Source organism: Panthera onca, chromosome C2, assembly GCF_046562875.1.
Source record: "Panthera onca isolate mPanOnc1 chromosome C2, mPanOnc1 haplotype 2, whole genome shotgun sequence".
NCBI lineage: Eukaryota > Metazoa > Chordata > Mammalia > Carnivora > Felidae > Panthera > Panthera onca.
The window spans coordinates 65,849,111-65,869,020 of record NC_138347.1 but is presented as its reverse complement, the minus strand read 5'-3'; the positions used below and the strand labels follow the sequence as shown (position 1 = coordinate 65,869,020).

General features: G+C 35.7%; 1 protein-coding gene across 3 annotated transcripts in view; it reads left to right on the top strand.

The window, feature by feature from the left end:
- The window catches only part of GSK3B (glycogen synthase kinase 3 beta), a 197,383-nt gene that overhangs the window by 85,246 nt on the left and 92,227 nt on the right, over nt 1-19,910 (top strand). For all 3 annotated transcript variants that reach the window (XM_060639879.3, XM_060639881.3, XM_060639880.3), the window contains exon 3: nt 3,508-3,591. In XM_060639879.3, coding sequence (XP_060495862.1) covers nt 3,508-3,591 — 84 coding nt within the window. The remainder of the gene's footprint in view (nt 1-3,507; nt 3,592-19,910) is intronic.

The following is a 19,910-nucleotide window of genomic DNA, read 5'->3' as shown; positions in this document are numbered from 1 at the left end:
ATGCAGGGCTCAAACTCACCAACTGAGAGATCATGACTTGAGTGGAAAACAAGAGTTGGACGCTTAACCGACTGAGCCACCCAGCACCCCTGAAGCAAAACTTTTGAAGTCAGTCCTATTTTACTAGATTTTATGAAAATGGAACTTTCTATGGTAGGAAAGATCCAGTGGAATGAAATTTGGTGAAGAAGAGAAGATGATAGCCATATGCTGCCTACCTGACATCTACAGTATTATTAAGCTTTCTGGTTGTTACTTCACCTAAAAGTTAGCTTTTCCTTTATTGAATTTTACATAGGGTATGTAAAGTACCCTTTAGGGATTCCCTTGACATAGTGCTTTTAGCTTTGGAAGTACCCCTCCCCCCCCCCCCCCCCTTTTTAAAGTGTGAGATGTCAAATGATGTAAAAATGAACAATAGCCCCTGTCTACTTTAGAGGAGGATATATGTTAATGGCTATTGGTTAAACCAAAAGGATAATTTTTCCTTTAATGTACCTTTCAGGTTTTCTTATACTTGTGTGTTATTTATTCCATCTTGAGCAGTCTTTTTGTTTTCTCTTATTTTGTTTTAGGTGGGAATGATAAGAATAGTTTACATGTAAGTTTTTATCTTTTCTGTATTGGAAAAATTTTGCCTTTATAGACAGGTTGTTTTTCTACAATGGATTTAAAATTTTTAACTATGATCTTGTAGTAAGAAGTAGATTTTACATTGCAACCCAGTGCACAGAAAAATAACTGAAGTAAGTTTGATGAAAAAGTCCTTAGTCTTACTGTATTAAACTTCTTATTCTTTTCTCCTTACCCACCCCCTTCTCATTTCCTTATTGGCTGATCCCACAGTTTGAGAATACTGGTCTACAGCAAGTTGTAAGGCAGAAGAAATTATAAAAACAGGGAATTTACTCTGTGAAAGACAAAGTAACCAGCCTTGAGAGCTCCGTCTCTGATACAGAAAGATACAAAATTCAGCTTTTCTTAAGGCACATGTATAGTAAGTTAGTTGGACAAGTTGTGTGAGTGTGTGTTGTGTTTCCCTACAGTGACTACAATGTAGTTAGTATCTGATTTCTATAAGGTACTTTTTGAAACACATTCTTTTACATGACACTATTGAACTACAGTTTACAAAAATAAAAACCAAGAAAGTATATACTAAATTCTAAAATATTGGTAGGTGCTGCAGGAATTTAGAGATTAGAGAAGATTAGTGTGAGTTGGAACAGCTGGGGATAGCCTTGTGAAAGAGGTGGGAGTTGAATAGGAACTTCAAGGATGGATAGAATGTGTGTAGGTGGAAGGGAGGGATCAAGACATTCCAGTGATGATGTGATCAGTGGTTTAGAATTGGGAATGAGATAACATGGTCAGAAAGAGTGAGAAGTGGGATCTAGTTATGATCATGTTGGTTATGAGTGGAAGATAAGATGAAGCTGATAATAAGGAACCAGAATATGAAGTGATTTAGACTTTATCTGGTAGGAAATGGGGAAATCGCTGTCTCTCAGAATTTACTTTGTCTGCTAATAACATTGCTGCTCCAGATCTCTTGGTGCTGTTTACTTGCTGTATCTTTTTCCATCTTTTTACTTTCAAGCTGTTGGTGTCTTTGAATCTAAAGTGTGTGTATCATAGAGAGAATATAGTTGGAGCTTGCTTTCTTATCGAGTCTGCCATTCTCTGCCTTTGATTGTGTGCTTAGTTAATTACATTTTATGTGGTTTTTGTTATGGTTGGAATTACCTGTGCCATGTTGCTTTTTGTTTGCTTACCTCTCATGGTTTTGTTTCTCTGTTCTCATGTATGGCCTTCGTTTTTTAAGGTGCCATTTGTAGGTCCAGGTTTGATTTTTTTTTTTTTTTTTTGTTAGTATTACATAAATTATTTTCTTTAAAAAAATTTTTTTTTACATTTATTTATTTTTGAGAGAGAGAGAGAGCGCACAAGTGGGGGAGGAGCAGAGAGAGAGGGAGACACAGAATCCAAAGCAGGCTCCAGGCTCTGAGCTGTCAGCACAGAGCCCGACACAGGGCTCAAACTCACAAACGGCGAGTTCATGACCTGAGCCGAAGTTAGATGTGCAACTGACTGAGCCACCCAGGAGCCCCTTCTATCATCTAAGAACTGGAGCCCACTCTGTTCTAGGATAGTTCTGCTGATTAGGCTCCTCATCTGCTGTGCAACCTCCAGCCCCTCTTTTTTTGGCTTTTTTTTTCTAACCATAAAGCATTTTTTCCATCCAGATTCCCAGGTATATTAACTTTTATGTTTTGTAGCTCTTCTAATTCACTATTTTACCTGAAATTTTATATTTCCTGATCATATAGCTGGTACTTTTTAATATTTTTTCTGTTATGTAATTTGCCTTTATTAACTGGACTTTTGACAGCCAAGTATATTGTTGGAATGTATCTTCTTTGTTAATATATACTCTTTGAATTTATTACTGCAAAAACTTATGTTGTTAGGAAGCCATCATATTATTTGATGGTTTCTTTTCATGAAGAATGAACATAACTTTGAAACTCCCCAAAGGAAAAATTATTTGTGTGGTTTATAAATTTATCAAGACTGTACAGTTTCTGGGATGTCCTATTATAACTCTGTAAAACTTAGCAACTGAACCTTTCTTATGGGGCTCTCAGAATTTTTTTTTTTTTTTTTTACCATATCTTGGAAGATAGTGGGGCTTGTAAGAGCTCTTTGCACCCAAATTTATGTGTTTAGTGAGAAGCTTGATTTTTATATTAGTTGTGAAAGATTCCAGTAGTAATAGCTCATTCCAGGTATCTCTGTCATAATACAGATCACTGCTTCTCAAGCTATTAGTTGTGAAGTATTAGTTAAAAAAATTTCCAGTTCATCAGACTGATATTTTTGTAAAATAAAATACAAATCAATTACTAGAAAAGTGAAATTAAAAAATACAAAATATAGGCCCCACTCTTAAGATTCATAAATATGAAATTATTCTGTCAAATTGCTGTGAAAGATTCTAAGCACTTATTCTCAATTTCTGTGTTTATCTTATCGCAAGGCAGTAGTAAATAGTTCATAGACTAATAACAAATAGTTTGCAGGTCAGTACAGACCATACTTTTTATCTTGTTTAGAAAATTTTTGTTATTGTTTTAGTTTTTAAATTTTTAATTGAAGTATAATTGACATAATATTATATTAATTTCAAGTGTACAACATAGTGATTTGACAGTTCTATACATTATGAAATTCTTACCACGATAAGTGTATTACGGTATTATTGACTATATTCCCTGTGCTGTACTTTTCATCCCTATGATTTATTTATTCTACAGTGGGCACTTTGTACCTCTTAATCCCCTTCACCTATGTTGCCCAGCCTCCCAACCCCTAGACCATACTTTTTAGTAACCTATCCGTGGCCTGTTCTTTGTAGTGTTTATTGTTATGAAATTTTAGTATCGTAGTCAATATGGTGAATAGCATTTATCCTTTAAAAAATATTTTCATGTGTTTCCTTTTCAGAACCGAGAGCTCCAAATCATGAGAAAGCTAGATCACTGTAACATAGTCCGATTGCGTTATTTCTTCTACTCAAGTGGTGAGAAGGTAGGTCTTGAAGAAAGTGTGTACTGAATATTGTGATAGACTTGTTATTCTAAAAATAGTCCTTGTTCTGCACCCGATCCCCCACCCTGGCCCAGTGAGTGAAACAGTTTTGCTAATATTAAATGGAAGAATTCTAAAGCATAAGCCCTAGTAATCCTGAGCTCAAGACATAATCATTGACTACCAGTAGTTATATCAGAAAATGTTAATGAGATGATAAAGGGAAATGAATTTTGAAGAATTTTCTTTTTTGGAACATTTGTCTTTAGTTCTTTACACCCACACACACAAACACACACACTCATACACACACATATATTTATTTATTTTTTAAACTTCTGCGTTCCTTATGCGTTTCTGGAGCCACATGATAGTTCTAGTTGTTTATTAGAGGGTTGAAAATGATGTCATTTTGTTAAGTGGAAGTATTGGAGGGAAAGGGGAACAGGAGGACTTTAGTAGGACCAGAATGAGACTTCAACATTGGGAGGCAAATTTAACCTATCCTTGGTGAGGGAGAAAGTTAGAAAGGTACAGTATTACAGAGCTTGTTATACATGGTCATTATTTATGATTGCATTTAATTTTGTGAAAGCAAAGGATAATTTAAGAAGACCATGTACTGTGAATCCCTGACCCTTTTGGTTTTTCTCTTCAAATGATAATAATTAATGTCATTGTGCTCCCTGGAGATGGAAGCACAGAAAGTCTGTTTCTTCTGTTTTACCTTCTTCTTTCTGCCTGTTCACTGTCCCTTCTTCCTAGATTCAGTATTTTCCTTAAATTTCTACTTTACTGGTTTCTGGTGAGGGGGGAGACCAGAAAGTTAACAAACCACTTAATCTTTTTGGCTAAATAAATATGACTTTGGATAGGCTCATTTGATATTTTTGACGTCAAGTTGCACATACTATCTTAAGTTCCTAGATCTATAATCCCTCTTGATTACTAAGCCCAATGTTCTTTTTACTTCATGTAACTATTTCCCAGTGTATCAGAGTTTAATCATTTTCCATTAAATTTTAGTTAGGTTATTTCCTTAGAAGTTATTTTTTTCATGACAGAGCCTGTAATATGGGAAGATGCCTATGTCTTAAGCCAAGACTGTGATATACATTCTGTAGATACATAAATGTTATTTATATATTTGTGTGTGTGTGTGTGTGTGTGTGTGCGTGTGTGTGTGTGAGAGTGTGAGTCACAGCTAATGTTTTAGCAATGATAATAAGCAAATTGGTTCCTTTGTGACTCTTGTTTCTCAGGTGCTTGTATTAGGGACTGTAAGCCTTTATAAGTATTTGAGCTCTTTTGTTTCTAAAGCCAATTATGAGGTTCATGCCACTTTTTTTTTTTTTTTTTTTCTTAAAAACCTAGCAAACAGCATGTTATGTCTTTAATCTTATTTGTTTTGATGTCTTTACTTTTTCCTGACCCTTCCCAAATAAAATTATGGAACATCTGTTATGTTCACAGCACTCTTACAATGGAATTTTGCATCCTCATGACTTTTTGTTGTTAGATGCTAGACATAATAATACCTCAGGGAGGAAAGTAGAGGTCGGAATTATCAAAGCCCCTAAACATTTTCTCCTGATTACTTTATTAGTTCTCCCTATATGGCAGATACTGTTTTTAGTACTTTACAAATATTAACTCATTTAATGCTTACAAATATAAAGAGCAGAAAAAGAAGAATATCAAACTTTTGAATATAAGGCTGTGTTTGTGGTGGCATCAAAAGGCTTACCTATCTGGTTTTGGTCTGGTGGAAGCCCTGATCACAGTCTGCCCTCACCCTCACTTAATTCTGCCTTGGTAGTGACAGTGGACTATTATTTGTGTACCCCAATGGATGATTTTCCTCCCTGTTGCTGTTTAGAGCTGCTTATTATTAAAAATGGTCTTATAGATAAAGAGCAATTGAGAAGTTATTAAAGGAGGTTAACCAGAAGGACAGTGAACCTCTATTATAAAAAAGAAACTATAATGTTTTATTTATCTCAGAACTTTCTCTTGAGCATTGTAAATTTTTCATAGTGAAAAAAAGATTCCTCTTAATTTTGGATAGCTTCATTAACAAAACAGAAAGGGGAAAAAAAAGCTGTGATATATTGCTGAAAATAATGATCCTTCCTTAACAAAAAGAGGTTTTCTGAAGATATGCAGAAATACACAGGTGCAGGACCTCCCATGATCTTCTAGCCACCGAAAAGATGATTTCTTCTTGCTTTCCTCACCATCTCTACTTCCATTCTTCTGAATTGTTCTGGCAGGGCTAACATTACTCAAGAGACCAGGTAATAAACTAATATGTCCCATATGAAAAGACGGGTTCTGCTCTAAGGTTGAGAGTTCAGGTTTGTTCTGTTGTTGTTGTTGTTTTTAAATATTTATTTATTTTGAGCAAGAGAGGAGAGAACGCTAGTTGGGGAGGGGCAGAGAGAGAAGGGGAGAGAGAACTGAAGCAGCCTCCACGCTCAGCATGGAGCCTGAGGCAGGGCTTGATCCCACAATCTATGAGATCGTGACTGAGGCGAAATCAAAACTCAGACATTAACCAACTGAGCCACCCAAGTACCCCAGGAGCTTAGGTATGTTATTACCAGTTCTGACTCTCCAACAGTAGATTACTGAGAGTGAACTTAGAACTACAGTTGTAGACAGAGATCTAAATGTCTTAGGAAATTCTTACAGATCTTTAAAGATGATTTCTGTCTGAAGAGAAGCTTGGTGTACTGCCTGTGTGTGTGCGTGTGTGTGTGTGTGTGTGTTTATGTTTATGTTTATATATATAAAAATTTGGGGGGGAGGAAGTAACAAGTTAATAGTTTTGAGATGTCTCTGGGACAAGCAAATAGAAATACCCATTAGATACATGTATGATTTCACATGTAGTGGTGGTGGTGGTGTCAGGAAGTGGGGTGCTAAGTGGAGAAATGATATTGACAAAGTTGGGTTGATAGAGTTGTGTAGCCATGTGATAGAGCTCTTAGGAGTTCTGGGAGAGGGGCTGTTTGAGACCAGCACAGCAAAGAGCCAGCAGTTTGCCAAGTATTGTCTGCTGGTCCTAGAATGTGTTGAGGGTGAGAAGAGTCCTCATTTGAGAGAGCTGTAGGGAAACCATTGCCTTTGGGTGGGATCCAGTGGATCTGGGGAAAAGCAGTGTAAGGGCAAAGCAGTATAAAAAGCCTCCATGAAGAGACTGGATTCAAAAGAGTTCCTTTTTGGGGTTTCAGAGACCTTAGGGGACCATCTGGACAGGAGATCAGTGGTCAGAACAGGAGCCCAAAGGAGATGTGAGGAGGCAGTTAGGGGGATGATTTTAGAAATTTTGAGGTTGAGAAAGAGCAGAATTCAGTGTTTCAAGATTATAAGGATGAAAGACTTAGTTGATGTATGAGTTCAGATATGAAATATTTTGTAACCTTTTCATCGTCATCATTATCTCTCTACCGTTTTCTGTCTCTTCTATGCCTATTGTCTCACTTCTGTTTAGTCTCCTCCATCTACTTTCTGGGTTTTTGCTCCTTTTACTCTGGGTTCTGGGTCTCTCTATGTTTTGGTCTGGGTTTCTGTCCCTCTTTCTTGGTTTATGTCACCCCCTCATTTCTTTTCCCTCTTTAACTCTGGTGTGTGTCTGTTGCTCTCTCTCTTGGTTACTCCCTCTGTGGATTTCAGCCTCATCTCTGGGTTTGTGTACTCTTCTTTCATTGGGTTTCTACCCATCTTTCGTTGAATGCCTGATCCTTCCAAATCTTTATATAGATTCTCATCTGTCCTGAGCCTTCTTCATTCTCTTTCTATCCTGACTTTTAACTTCTACATCTCTACATATCTCATTCTATTTGTACATGTTTTACAAAATTGTATGAATAATTATTTATAACCTTATTAAATATTGGAGATCTCATAATATTTCTGGTTATTGGTTATATAGTATGTATTTCACTGAGTTGTTGAACTGCATAATACCCCCTAACTACTCCCACATTGTTATTTTTAATTTTAAAATTATAGCTAAGCTATCCCAAAGCTTCATCATAATTTTTGTCCATAAGCACTCTTCAGTTGTGGATGAAGTTAGAGTAGGATTGCTGTAATACTTGGCAGATATTTCCACTGATCACAGTTTGAAAGGTTATATCTGTTTTGGTGAACTTGTCTTTATTTTGCTCCACTCTGCCATTTTAAACAGTATTTTTATTTAGGGATTATGAATAATCAGCTTTTAGCATATAACTGAGGAAAGGAGTAACCAGGATGACTAAAAGAAGGAGGAATTAAGTCAGAACAGAGACCAGAGGTGTTACTTAGTCTTAGTGGTAGTCTTCTGATTGGAATTACTAGTGTTTGCTATAGTAACTAGAGCATCATGTAGTCAATTAGTATACTTTAGATTACCCAGTAGGTTGTAGTAACTCTGATTTAGTTCAGAAAAAATAGCACTCTTTCTCCTTGACCAGAGGAAAAATGGGATTTTTGAATGTTTTGAAAGTCTAGGCTTAATATACTTTTGTGAATTCTGAGTACCCTAGAGAATGGTGTTTTTTCATTATCAGTATTTGGCAGTAGAAATTCATTTCCCTCTAAATAAAATTTTATGAAGAACCCCTATTCTATAAATAGAACAGATAAAAAGGAAAATTGCTTTGGTTCAAACTGGGGTATGGGGCCAGCTGACTTTGCTTTTCCTGAGTTGCAGCTCACCTCTGTAGAACCCTAGGACTCTGAAGGACATAGTATGTAAAGCACATTGTGTCTTTACAGGAGCCTTAAATTTTATTTAAATTAATTTTTTAAGAAAAATTCTTATAAGTAAACTTACGTGTGAAAATATCTTACCTTTGTTCATCATAGATTGATTACTTGGATAATAAAGAAATTGCCTTCCTTAAAATAAAACTCTCCCTCTACTTGCATGAGAGGCAGTTTAAATAGCAAGGATGACAAATTGATTTCATTCCTCATATTAACTTTGTTCTATTGATAGTAACTGTGTAGAGGGCTGTATGCAGAGGAAGATTCTACCACTGCTTTTGGGATCAGAGAGAAGAATGCTGTGCTTGATTATGCCTGTTTGTCACTAGCCCTGGAGAGGAAAGGGTAGGAGTGAATCTGTTCTGAAAATTAAAGAGCACTAGCTGGATTTGCATCCCAATTCTGCCACTTGATAGCAGTATGACTGGGCAAGATACTTACTGTAGTAAGCCCTTTCCCCTTCTCATCTATACAGTAAGGGTTTTGTAAGAAAAAAGTGTAATAAGTTTAAGTGCTTATCATAGCACTTGGCATATAATTAACACTTAATAAACATTAACTATTTTACAATTTATTGTTTAATAATAGCAAATATATATTACACTTGTTCTGCGTCAGGTATTGCTGTAAGCACTTTACATGTACTTTATAACTCACTTAAACTTTACAGCGACCCCATAAAGAATGGGTACTGTTACTATCCCCCATTTTATGGAAGAAGAAACTGAGGCAGTTGCAGTTAAGTAAGTTACCTGAGAGTCCTACAGCTATTGAGTGGCAAAGTTAGGAGTCAACTCTAGAAAGTCTGTCTCCAGGGTCTGTATAGTATGCTATATATACTATTTAGCATAGAATGTAAATTTCTCCAGGAGTAGTGTATTAGAAATATAACATTTAAAAATATCTCAGTAATTATTGCTAAACAAGGAGAAGTTGTATAGTGTCTACTTTGGAGAATTTTTAGAAAAGAGTAAATATCCTTTTGTTCTATGACAAAAATTATAGCAGCAGTGATAATAATATCCAAAATTTATGTGGTGCTTACTGCCACATAGTTGTAGACTCTTCAGCTATTAAGTCTGTGTTCTTTCCAAATACCCACTCTCTGAAATCTTCCAAGTTCGTTTTAATTTCAGCCTGTTGGCACTATATAGTGTTTTAGGTACAAAGACAAAGTATAAGGTCTGTCTAAATGAATTTGAGAAGGACAAGAAAAGAAATATACTGTAAAATGACAAATGGAGTAACAATTACTTGCACTATGAACAGAAATACTATAGAGAAAAGTAATAAATTATCCAGAGTGGTCAGCAAAGGAATTACATAGGAAAAATGATACTTACTCAGGGTTTTGAGGAGGAGCTCTTTAGATAAATAGTACAGTATAAGTGTGCCAGGTTAGAAGTACAGGATGTTTGAAATGCTTGGTGAGGTTAAACAACATAGTCTGTGTAGAAGAGATACAAGTATTTTGAAAGTTCTGGTATATGAAGTATGGGAGTGTGGGTCTAGTAGTGGGAGGTGAGGCTAGGGATGTAAGAAAGGAGTTCATAAGTGATTGATTGGATCAAGGTCAGCCTCCCTATGTGAAAAGCGTCTTTTGTTACTTTTTAATTAAATGAAATCTCAAGTTCTAGAAATGGTGTATGTATAGAAATGCTGTACAAAGTTATAACTGTGTACACCTGGTCTACTTTACAAAATACAACTCTCCTCCATTCCTTTATCTTCTCTCTTTCACCTTCCTTATTTTGTGAAAATCACTGGTAGCAGAGAATTTTATTTACTGAAATAAAGACGTTGTGTAAATAACTCCACAATTTTGTTACTTAAAATTTCATGTTGAATTCTATTAAAGTGGTATACATATTATCTGTATGAAAATTTTCCTGATGATCAATGCAGGCTTTTCAATAGGAGTGTGAACTAGAGAATGAATGTATAGATAATGCAAAATTCTTGAGGTAGATGAATTGTCAAGGCTCTTCATAAATTATAAATGATATAAATGATAGCAAGTGAGATGATAACTGTCATTTATTTGAAGATGTGAATCTATAGGTTTCTTTTGAATATCAGTTACCACCTTGTTTTTATGTTATTTTAATATATTTTAATGAAACTATAAAATATTACAGTTCATATTAGAAAAAAATTTAAATAACACAGGACAGTAGATAAAAGTAAAATCTTTAACCTGATATCTAAATCCTCAAATCCCTCTCTGTAGAAGTAAATTTCCTGTATTCATATATGAGGATGTATATCACATGTTAATGTAATAATACTCATATTATTTTGAAACATGTTGCCCTCATTCCCCAAATATAACAATGTGGTGTTTTATGTCTATATGCATAGACACTGCACCTAATTTCCCCCTATTGTTAACATCTTACATTAGTATGGTTACATTTGTTAGCATTAATGAATCAAATTGATACATTATTATTAACTAAATTCCATAGTTTATTTAGATTTCCTTAGTTTTTCCTAATGCTTTTTTCTCTTCTATGACCCCATTTAGGCTACCACATTACATTTAGTTATTTTGTCTGTTAGGCACCTCTTGACTGTGGCAGACTTTTCCTTGCTCTTGGTGACTTACAGTTTTGAGGAGTACTGGTTGCTTGCCTCACTATTAGGGGTTTGTGTGATATTTATCTCATAATAAATTGGTTATTTGGAAAAGTCCACAGTGCTGTTTTCGTCACATCATATCAATGGCATATACCATTAGCACAACTTGTGGATGTTATTAACCTTGGTCACCTGGCTGACCTAATTTCAGTTTTCTCCACTGTGAAGTTATACCCCTTCCCTCCCACCCCTGCAGCTTTCCATGCTTTGTCCTTTGTAAGGAAGTTACTTTGGAAGGAAACCTACAGCTCAGAAGGGAGGACTTATGTTCCTTCTCCTTAAGAGCAGATCGGCTACATAATTATTTGGATTTCTTCTGCATGAGACATGGTCTTTTCTCCCCCATTTATTAATCTTTTTAGTCATTTTATTGATCGGACTATTCCAGCTTTGGCCTTTGGGAGCTCTTTCCAGTTAGCTTCTGTCTACTTTTGACATACCCTATTCATGTGGGCTTTTGTTTAGTTTTGCTTTTGAGCATGTCTCTACTTTCTGGCATGCAGATTATTTTTTAATTTCTTGCTCTAAGCAAATTTCCAATTGTCTTTTAAAGTTTGTTTTCATGTTTATTTATTTTTGAGAGAGAGACTGAGAGACTGAGCACTAGTGGGGGAGGGGCAGAGAGCAAGGGAGACACAGAATCTGAAGCAGCCTCCAGGTTCTGATGGTCATCACAGAGTCCAATGCGGGGCTTGAACTCATGAACCACAAGATCATGACCTGAGCCCAAGTTGGACGCTTAACCAACTAAGCCACCCAAGCACCCCTCCAACTGTCTTTTTGTGTGCACATGCAAAGACATATTTTCATACACATGATTCCTAGAAATGGCATTGCTGAGTTGAATTGGATCTCTGTACATCTCTTTGGGATGTATTATATTAGTGCATTGATTTCCCAAGAAGTTGCAAGAGTTTGGGGTTTTCAGCACAAGTGTATAATAGTTCATATTGAACAATGACCCTGTCCCAGTACATACTTTTCTCAGATTGAATTTTCTTTTCTGGTTTGTTAGGTGAACAATGATAGCTCATTGTTATTTTTATTATAGTTCTTTAATTATGAATGAGGTTAAGCATCTTTATTTTTATTGGCCATTGGTAGGACTTATCAGCCATTTGTTTATGTCCCTTTTAATTTTTTTTTTCATCGGAACGTTAGTATTTTCTTACTGACTTCGGTCATAATTAATGAGTTATTTGTATTTTAAACAAAACAAATTAGGGGCAGCTAGGTGGCTAAGTTAAGTTAAGCATCTGACTTCAGCACAGGTCATGATCTCACAGTTTGTGAGTTCGAGTCCTACATCGCGCTCTGTGCTGATACGGCAGAACCTGCTTTGGATTCTGTTTCTCTCCCTCTCTCTCTCTCCCACCTCTACTCGCACGCACACTCTGTGTCTCTAAAAAAATGAAATTTAAAAACATTAGTCATTTGTCCTATATGAGCAGAAATTTTTTTGCCAAGTTGTCAATTTTTAAAAAATTATAGTTGATATACAACGTGTGATAGTATTTTTCAGTGTACCATAGTGATTTGACAACTACGTACATTACAAAATGCTCACCATGATCAGTGTGTTTACACCTGTCACCATACAGAATTATTAATGATATTATTGACTACATTCCCCATGCTGTATTTTTCATCCTTGTGACTTACTTATTTTATAGTTGAAGTTTGTACCTCTTAACCCCCTTCACCTATCCCCCCATTCCCCTCCCCTCTGGCAACCATCAGTTTGTTTTCTGTATTTAGGAGTCTCTGTTTTGTTTGTTTGTTTTTTCTTTTAGATTCCACATTTATGTGAAAGCATATGATATTTGTCTTTCTTAGTCTGGCTTATTTCACTAGCATAAACTCTCTAGGTCCATCCATGTTGTCACAAATGGCAGGTTTCATTCTTTTTTATTGCTGAGTAATATTCCATTGTGTATATATGCCACATCTTTTTTATCCATTCATCTATTGATGGACACTTATTTTGCTTCCATGTCCTGGCTGTGGTAAATACTGTTGCAGTAAACCTAGGGATGCATATATCTTTTCACATTAGTGTTTCCATTTTTTTCAAGTAAATACCCAGATAGTGAAACTAGATTGTATGGCAGTTCTAGTTTTAATTTTGGGGGGAATCTTCATACCGTTCCACAGTGGTTGCACCAGTCTACATTCCTACCCAGCGGTGCATGAGGTTTCCCTTTTCTCCACATCCTCGCCAACACTTGTGCTGTTTCTTGTCTTTTTGATACTAGCCATTCTGACTGGTGTGAGGGTGGTATCTTACTGTGGTTTTGATTTGCATTTCCCTGATGATTAGTGAGATTGAGTGTGTTTTCATGAGCCTATAGGCCATCTCTATGACTTCTTTGGGAAAATATCTATTCAGGTCTTTTGCTCATTTTTACTTGGATTATTTGGGGTGGTTTTGGTGTTGAATTGTATGACTTCTTTATATATTTGGAATATTAACCCCTTTTCAGATCTATCATTTGCAAAGATCTTCTGTCACTCAGTAGATTGCCTTTTTGTTTTGTTGATGGTTCCCTTCACCATATAAAAGCTTCTTAGTTTAATGTTAGTCCCACTTGTTTACTTTTGTTATTGTTGCCCTTGCATGAGGAGATGGAACCAGAAAAATATTGCTAAGGCAGGTATCCAAGAATGTACTGCCTATATTTTCATCTAGGAGTTTTATGGTTTATGTTAGAAAGTGGTCTGGTTTCATTCTTTTACATGTAGCTCTCCGTTTTTCCTAACACCATTTATTGAAGAGATTGTCTTTTCCCCCATTTTATATTCTCACCTCCTTCATTGTAGATTAATTGACCAAGGTAGGTTTAATTCTGAGTTTCCTGGCTTTTCCACTGATCGATGTGTTTGTTTTTGTGTCAGTACCATACTTTTTTATTATGGCTCTGTAGTGTAATTTGAAGTTTGGGATTGTAATACCTCCAGCCTTGCTCTTCTTTATCAAGATTGATTTGGGTATTTGGGATATTTTGTGGTTCCATACAGATGTTAGGATTATCTCTTCTAGTTCTGTGAAAAAATACTCTTGGTATTTTGATAGACATTACATTGAATCTATAGATTGCTTTGGGTAGCATGGACATTTTAACAATGTTAATTCTTCTAGTCCGTGAGCATGGTACATCTTTTTGTTTGTGTTGTCTTCAATGTTTTTAATCATTGTTTTATAGTTTTTAGAGTATAGGTCTTTTACCACCTTGGATAAATTTATTCCTAGGTATTTTCTTCTTTTTGATGCAGGTATAAATGGGATTGTTTTCTTAATTTCTCTTTCTGCTACTTTGTTATTAGTGTGTAGAAATACAGCAGATTTCTGTATATTACTTTTGTACCCTGCAGTGTTACTGAATTCATTAATTAGTTCTAATAGTTTTTGGTGGTTTTGTCCTTTTTTAAAATTTGGCTCTTTTTTTTTTCTTCCAGAAAGTTGTATAAAAGTTTTATGTTTTTATATAATCTTAATGGCATCATTTTCCTTAATAGCTTATAGATATTTTGCCTCCAGGATTGCAAACACACTCATGTTTTCCTCTGGTAGATTTATAGTTGTTATTTTTTTAACTTTTGTAGTTTTGGTATTTATTTTGTGTTATATATAATGTGAGATGAGGATGAAGCTTGCCATTATCTTCTATGCCAGGTACTTGTCTCCCTTTCCCCATTCCCACCCCTCCCAAGGAAAAGAATATTTCCCTTTCCCTAATCGACCCACTTTACTATTAGTGTTATTCCCATCTCTGGCCTACTCTGGCACACCCATTGGAGAAAAGGCATTCATTTTTAAGTTTTTTGTTTTTTGTGTTTTTTGGGGAGGAGGTTTGCTAGTCAAGTTCCCAAACCCAGTTCTGAGGAGAATCCTGGGCTGTCTACTTTGTTGAATGTCTTCTAGTGGGTTCTATGATAAGCCGCTTTGCATTCCATCAAATTTTTAGAATTATAGCATAATTTTGCTTAAAGCTGCAGCCTCAAGTAATTTTGTTTCCTTGACCTCCTTGACCTCAAAAATCATCTGTCTATTTTCCAAATGTTGGATAGAGTTGTCTCAGCTCTTGTTTAGTTGTTAGGTGTGATCAAAGTTTTATCACTTAAATTTATTCCTGACTGAATGGTTTTAGAGTAGAGTTCACAGAGGAGTGATTACCAGCAATTAGAGAGTAGTTTGTTAATTAAAGTGACAAGTAGAAAAACTGAACCACTGAGAGAAATACTCCCTAAATTGTACATCATGTAATATTTTAGAGATTTCTGAATAAGACCCATTTTGTATATTAGCAGAATTCTTTTTAAAAGATATATAACATGGGGCACCTGGGTGACTCTGTCGATTGTGCATCCGACTTTGGCTCAGGTCATGATCTCATGGTTTGTGGGTTCGAGCCCCGCATCAGGTTCTGTGCTGACAGCTCAGATCCTGGGGCCTGCTTCGGATTCTGTGTCTCCCTTTTTCTCTGCCCCTCCCCCACTTGTGCTCTGTCTCTCTCTCTCAAAAATAAATAAAATGTAAACAAAAAAAAAAGAAGCAAAATTAAAAAAAATTTGAAAGATATATAACAGTGACTCCTTAGTAAATTTGGGGGAAACCTAGTAATTGTCCTTTGAAATTAGTACTTTCTCATTATGTGAGAGACTGTTTTCAGGCATATCCATTCAAATGATAGTTTTTACATGTTGTATTTTTATATTTGGCTTTTAAAGCTTATAGCTAAGCTGTGAGTATTCAAATATTGTCTAGTAACCTAAAAGAGAGAGACTACATTGAGAAAATGGGAGACCTAGGATATTTTAGAAAATTACAAGTGATAGAAAAGCTGAGTCGTGGTCCTTTCTTCTCAAAATAGTAGCATACCCTGTCCCATGAATTATATTTTTCATGAACCTCCCAATAAAACTACTTTTGGAATGTGAAAATATTAGTCTTTTCTGTACTTGATGTTTCCTACAGATGGGCTTTCCTCAGGGATTATTCCTATGACTATTACATTTAGCAGAATATCTGTCTGTAAGTTTAATAAGAGTATTTAAAGAACATGATATTGTTGAGCCCATTTATTTCAAATCAAGAGCAGTGATAGTGTTATTAGTTGGCTGCTTTGGTTTCCAGCCTTAGGATCCAGTTAGATTAAAAAAAAAAAAAGTGGATGTGATTTTAATACAAGCACAGAACAATGAAATAAAAGGTATTTACAGTGCCTTTAAGTATAACGAGACACCTTCAATGTTTCAGAAAATGAAGACATTCAAAATGACAGTTTTAAATGTATATGGACATTTATACTTCACTTACAAAATGGACAGATGTCCTGTATGGTTCTAAAGAAGTTGCAAGTTTTTGAGAATTAATGGAGTGAATAAACAATATATTTGAGCAAAGAGACAGGTTTATGTTAATCTGCAAAGCAGTAGTCTAAATATAATTTAAATCCCATATTTCTCGTAGTGTAGTGAATTAGAACATTCAACCTATAGCAGACATGGTTTCTTTAATCTTTCTTTGGTGTATTCTGCTTTTTTAATATTAGGAATAAAATACATTGCCTAAAAATGGATACTTATCCGTATGTCAAATGGAGCCTGAACTGTGCCAAGTAGAGTGGAATTATCTTTACTGATCTGAACATAATAGTTCAACTGTAATCTAATATTGCATTAAGTTTCTCATTAACTGCACCTCAATGTAGATTGCCTTTTGAGTTCTCTTCATTACACCTATCATTTATTTTCCAACTGAATTGATGTCAAGTCTTATCTGTCATTCTACATAATAAATTGATACTTTGAGTTTAATCATAGGGTTTTGTATTTATCTTTGTTAAATCTTATATTGTAGGTTTCCTGGATATTAGAGTTCTTTAAACTCTTATTTGGTCTTCCATTTTAAGCCATTCTTCTTGGGTTTGTGTCAGTCTTTGGTGATTGTGTTAAAGTCAGAAAATTGTAAATTGCCACATTCATCCCCTGATGTGTTTTATTTGGCTAGTGCATTCTGTTAATATTTTTGTGAATTAGGATGCTTACAGTTAAGTTTTGTACTATCTATCTGATTTATTAACCACTACCCCTTACTACAGTACCCATTTTGGCCTCACACATTTACATTTGTTGCTTAGCCATTGAAGGCGTTTGCTTTTGTGACCCCTAATATACGAAATCATTTTTGAAAATATTGATTGGGACAGGGAAAGGACAGAGCTTATACAACTAGAAACTAGAAACTCTTCTCAAATTTGACATTAATGTTTTCATTTTTTATTCTTCACTTTTGGTATACTGTTTAGCAAATTAGTTAAATTGTAATACAGTGCTATACATATCTTCAGGTCATTCATAAATCATAAATATATCATAATTAACTCTGTCAAATGATTTATTAAAATTAAGAAACCCTGTAATTAGATAATCAGGTTTTTTTTAAAGGATAGTTTTAACACCTGTGTTAGTGACCTTTCTGAAACCCAAAGCTTACCATCACTTGAGTTCTATGTACACATCCCTTTGACACCAGCTGGATGTTCTATTTATGTGTTCCTTTTATTGGACCTCAACTTCACTTGAAGCTTCTTGTCTAAACTTCATCTCTGAAATTAAAAAAAACTTTAATGTTTTTAAATTTATTTTTGAGAGACAGAGCGTGAGTCAGGGAGGGACAGACACAAAGGGAGACACAGAATCTGAAGCAGGCTCCAGGCTCTGAGCTGTCTCAGCCTGACACGGGGCATGAACCCACGAACCACAAGATCATGACCTGAGCCAAAGTTGTACACTTAACCGACTGAGCCTCCCAGGCGCCCTGTGAAATTTTCTTCTCTTAGCCTGCAGTATTACTTTCACTACCTTTAGTTCTGCAAATGACCTTATTTCTTATTTTACAAGAAAGAACGTCCTTAAACATATACTTATTTTACTTACAATTCTCACTAACTTAATTTATTTTAGGCGTACAGGAAAAAAAAATGTGGTATCATTTTTTTCTAACAATGATAGTAGTGAAAATTTAGGGACTGTTTAATTAATTTCAACTTATTTGTTTCTCTGGTTCTCTGTACTCTCATGTTTAGCTAGCCAATATACTTGCCCCTCCCAACCTCCCTTTTCTTTCAGTCCTTATTGCCTAAGCCCTGATGTAGGCCTTGGATTCTTACAGGTTTCTAGAGGCTGACACTGCTTTCACTCTTAACCTTCCTAACTCCCCCTTGCCCCCTTACCATATCCCACTTTGCACAGTGCTGTTTGAGTTAAAGCTGACTTGTAAGACTGTCATCCTAATTCTTAAATAATATTCATTGCCTCTGAGTTTAGTTTATTCACCAAATATTTATTGAGTACCTACTATGTGGTAGGCAATATTCTAGGTGGAAAAGAGCAGTGAGCAAAAGACAGTCTTATTTCTCATTGAGCTTAGTTGGGGGGAAGCAGACAATATAAAGTAAACTATGTGGTTAGAAAACAATAAATATCTTGGGAAAAAATAATATGGGGAAGGTAGGTAGGATTGTGGGGTAGAGGAATTGGGGAGAGTCCAATTAAGGAAAGCCACTCTAAAACAGTAACACTTTAGCACAGATTTGAAGGAGGTGAGGCAAGTGAGGTGTGTATGTATGTCTCAGGGGAGAATATTCTAGGCTGAAGGAGTAATCAGTATAGAGGCCCTGAATGTGAAAGCCTGCCAAATGTGGTCAAGAAATAGCAGGAAGCTGCTGTTGTCACTAGAGATGAGTGAGCAATGGGAACAGCAGTAAAGTAGAGGACAGGAAAATAAGGAAGTATGTGTGGAGGCCTTTGCAGACCACTAAGAATAAATCTGAGTGAGATAGAGTGGAAGAGCTACAATCTAACTTCTGTTTTGTTGATATTAGATTAAAGGGTAAAGATGGAAGCAAGGAGACCATTTAGGAGGATATTGGCAATAATCTAGGTGAGAAGGGATAGTGGTGGAGACTAGGGTTGTAGCAGTGAAGATGGTAAGAATTGATTAGATCCTGAATAAATTTTAAAGGTGGAAACATTAATATTTTTTTGGTGTATGTATATGTGTGAGAGAAAGATGGGGGTGGGAAATTAATGATGATTCTAAGGTTTTCAGCCTGAGCAATGTTAAGTGCACAATTTGACATAGTAGCGTGGAGTTAAAAGCAGAGGCCCAGCATATATATGAATTTGGGAGTCATCAGTGTAGAGTAGTATTGAACCTTCGGACTGGATGAAATCATCACGAGAGTGAGCTTACGTTAAGAACAGTGATTGGAGGACTGAGCCCTGGGATCCTCCATTCCTTAAGTGAATGAGCCAGAAATGGAGAGCAAGAAGAGTAGTCTTTGAGGTAAGATGAAAACCAGAAGAGTATAGTGTTTTAGAACCCAAGTAAAGCAGGCATTTGGAAGAAGGGAACATGATCCAACTATGTTAAATAGGGTGCTAAGTCACGTAGAAAGGGAGGGATAAAATGATGACTGAAAATTGGCATTGGATTCAGCAACAAGGAGATTACTGATCTTGAAGAACAATTCTGCTCGAGCAGTGGTGATGAAATCCTACTGGAATAAGTTTCAGAGAGAATGAGAAGAGACTGGTATTGGAGAATGTCAGTTTAGGCGCCTCTTTGGAGGAATTTTACTGTTACAGGAGGCCAGAAAATATGGTGGTAATTAGTGCAGTTAGAAGGAGTTTTCTTTTTAACAATGGGAGAAATAACAGCAAGTTTGTGTACAGATTGTAATGCTCCCAAAGAGAGAGAAAAATTAATGGAGAGAGATAGGAAAATTGCTGAAGCACTGATTGTGATTAGGAAAAGCAGAATAGTATGTGTGTGTGTATGTGTGTATATATAATTATTATTTTATGTTTAGTAGGGTTTATCTTAAAAAGGAACTTAGTTTAGTTAGAGAAGGGAA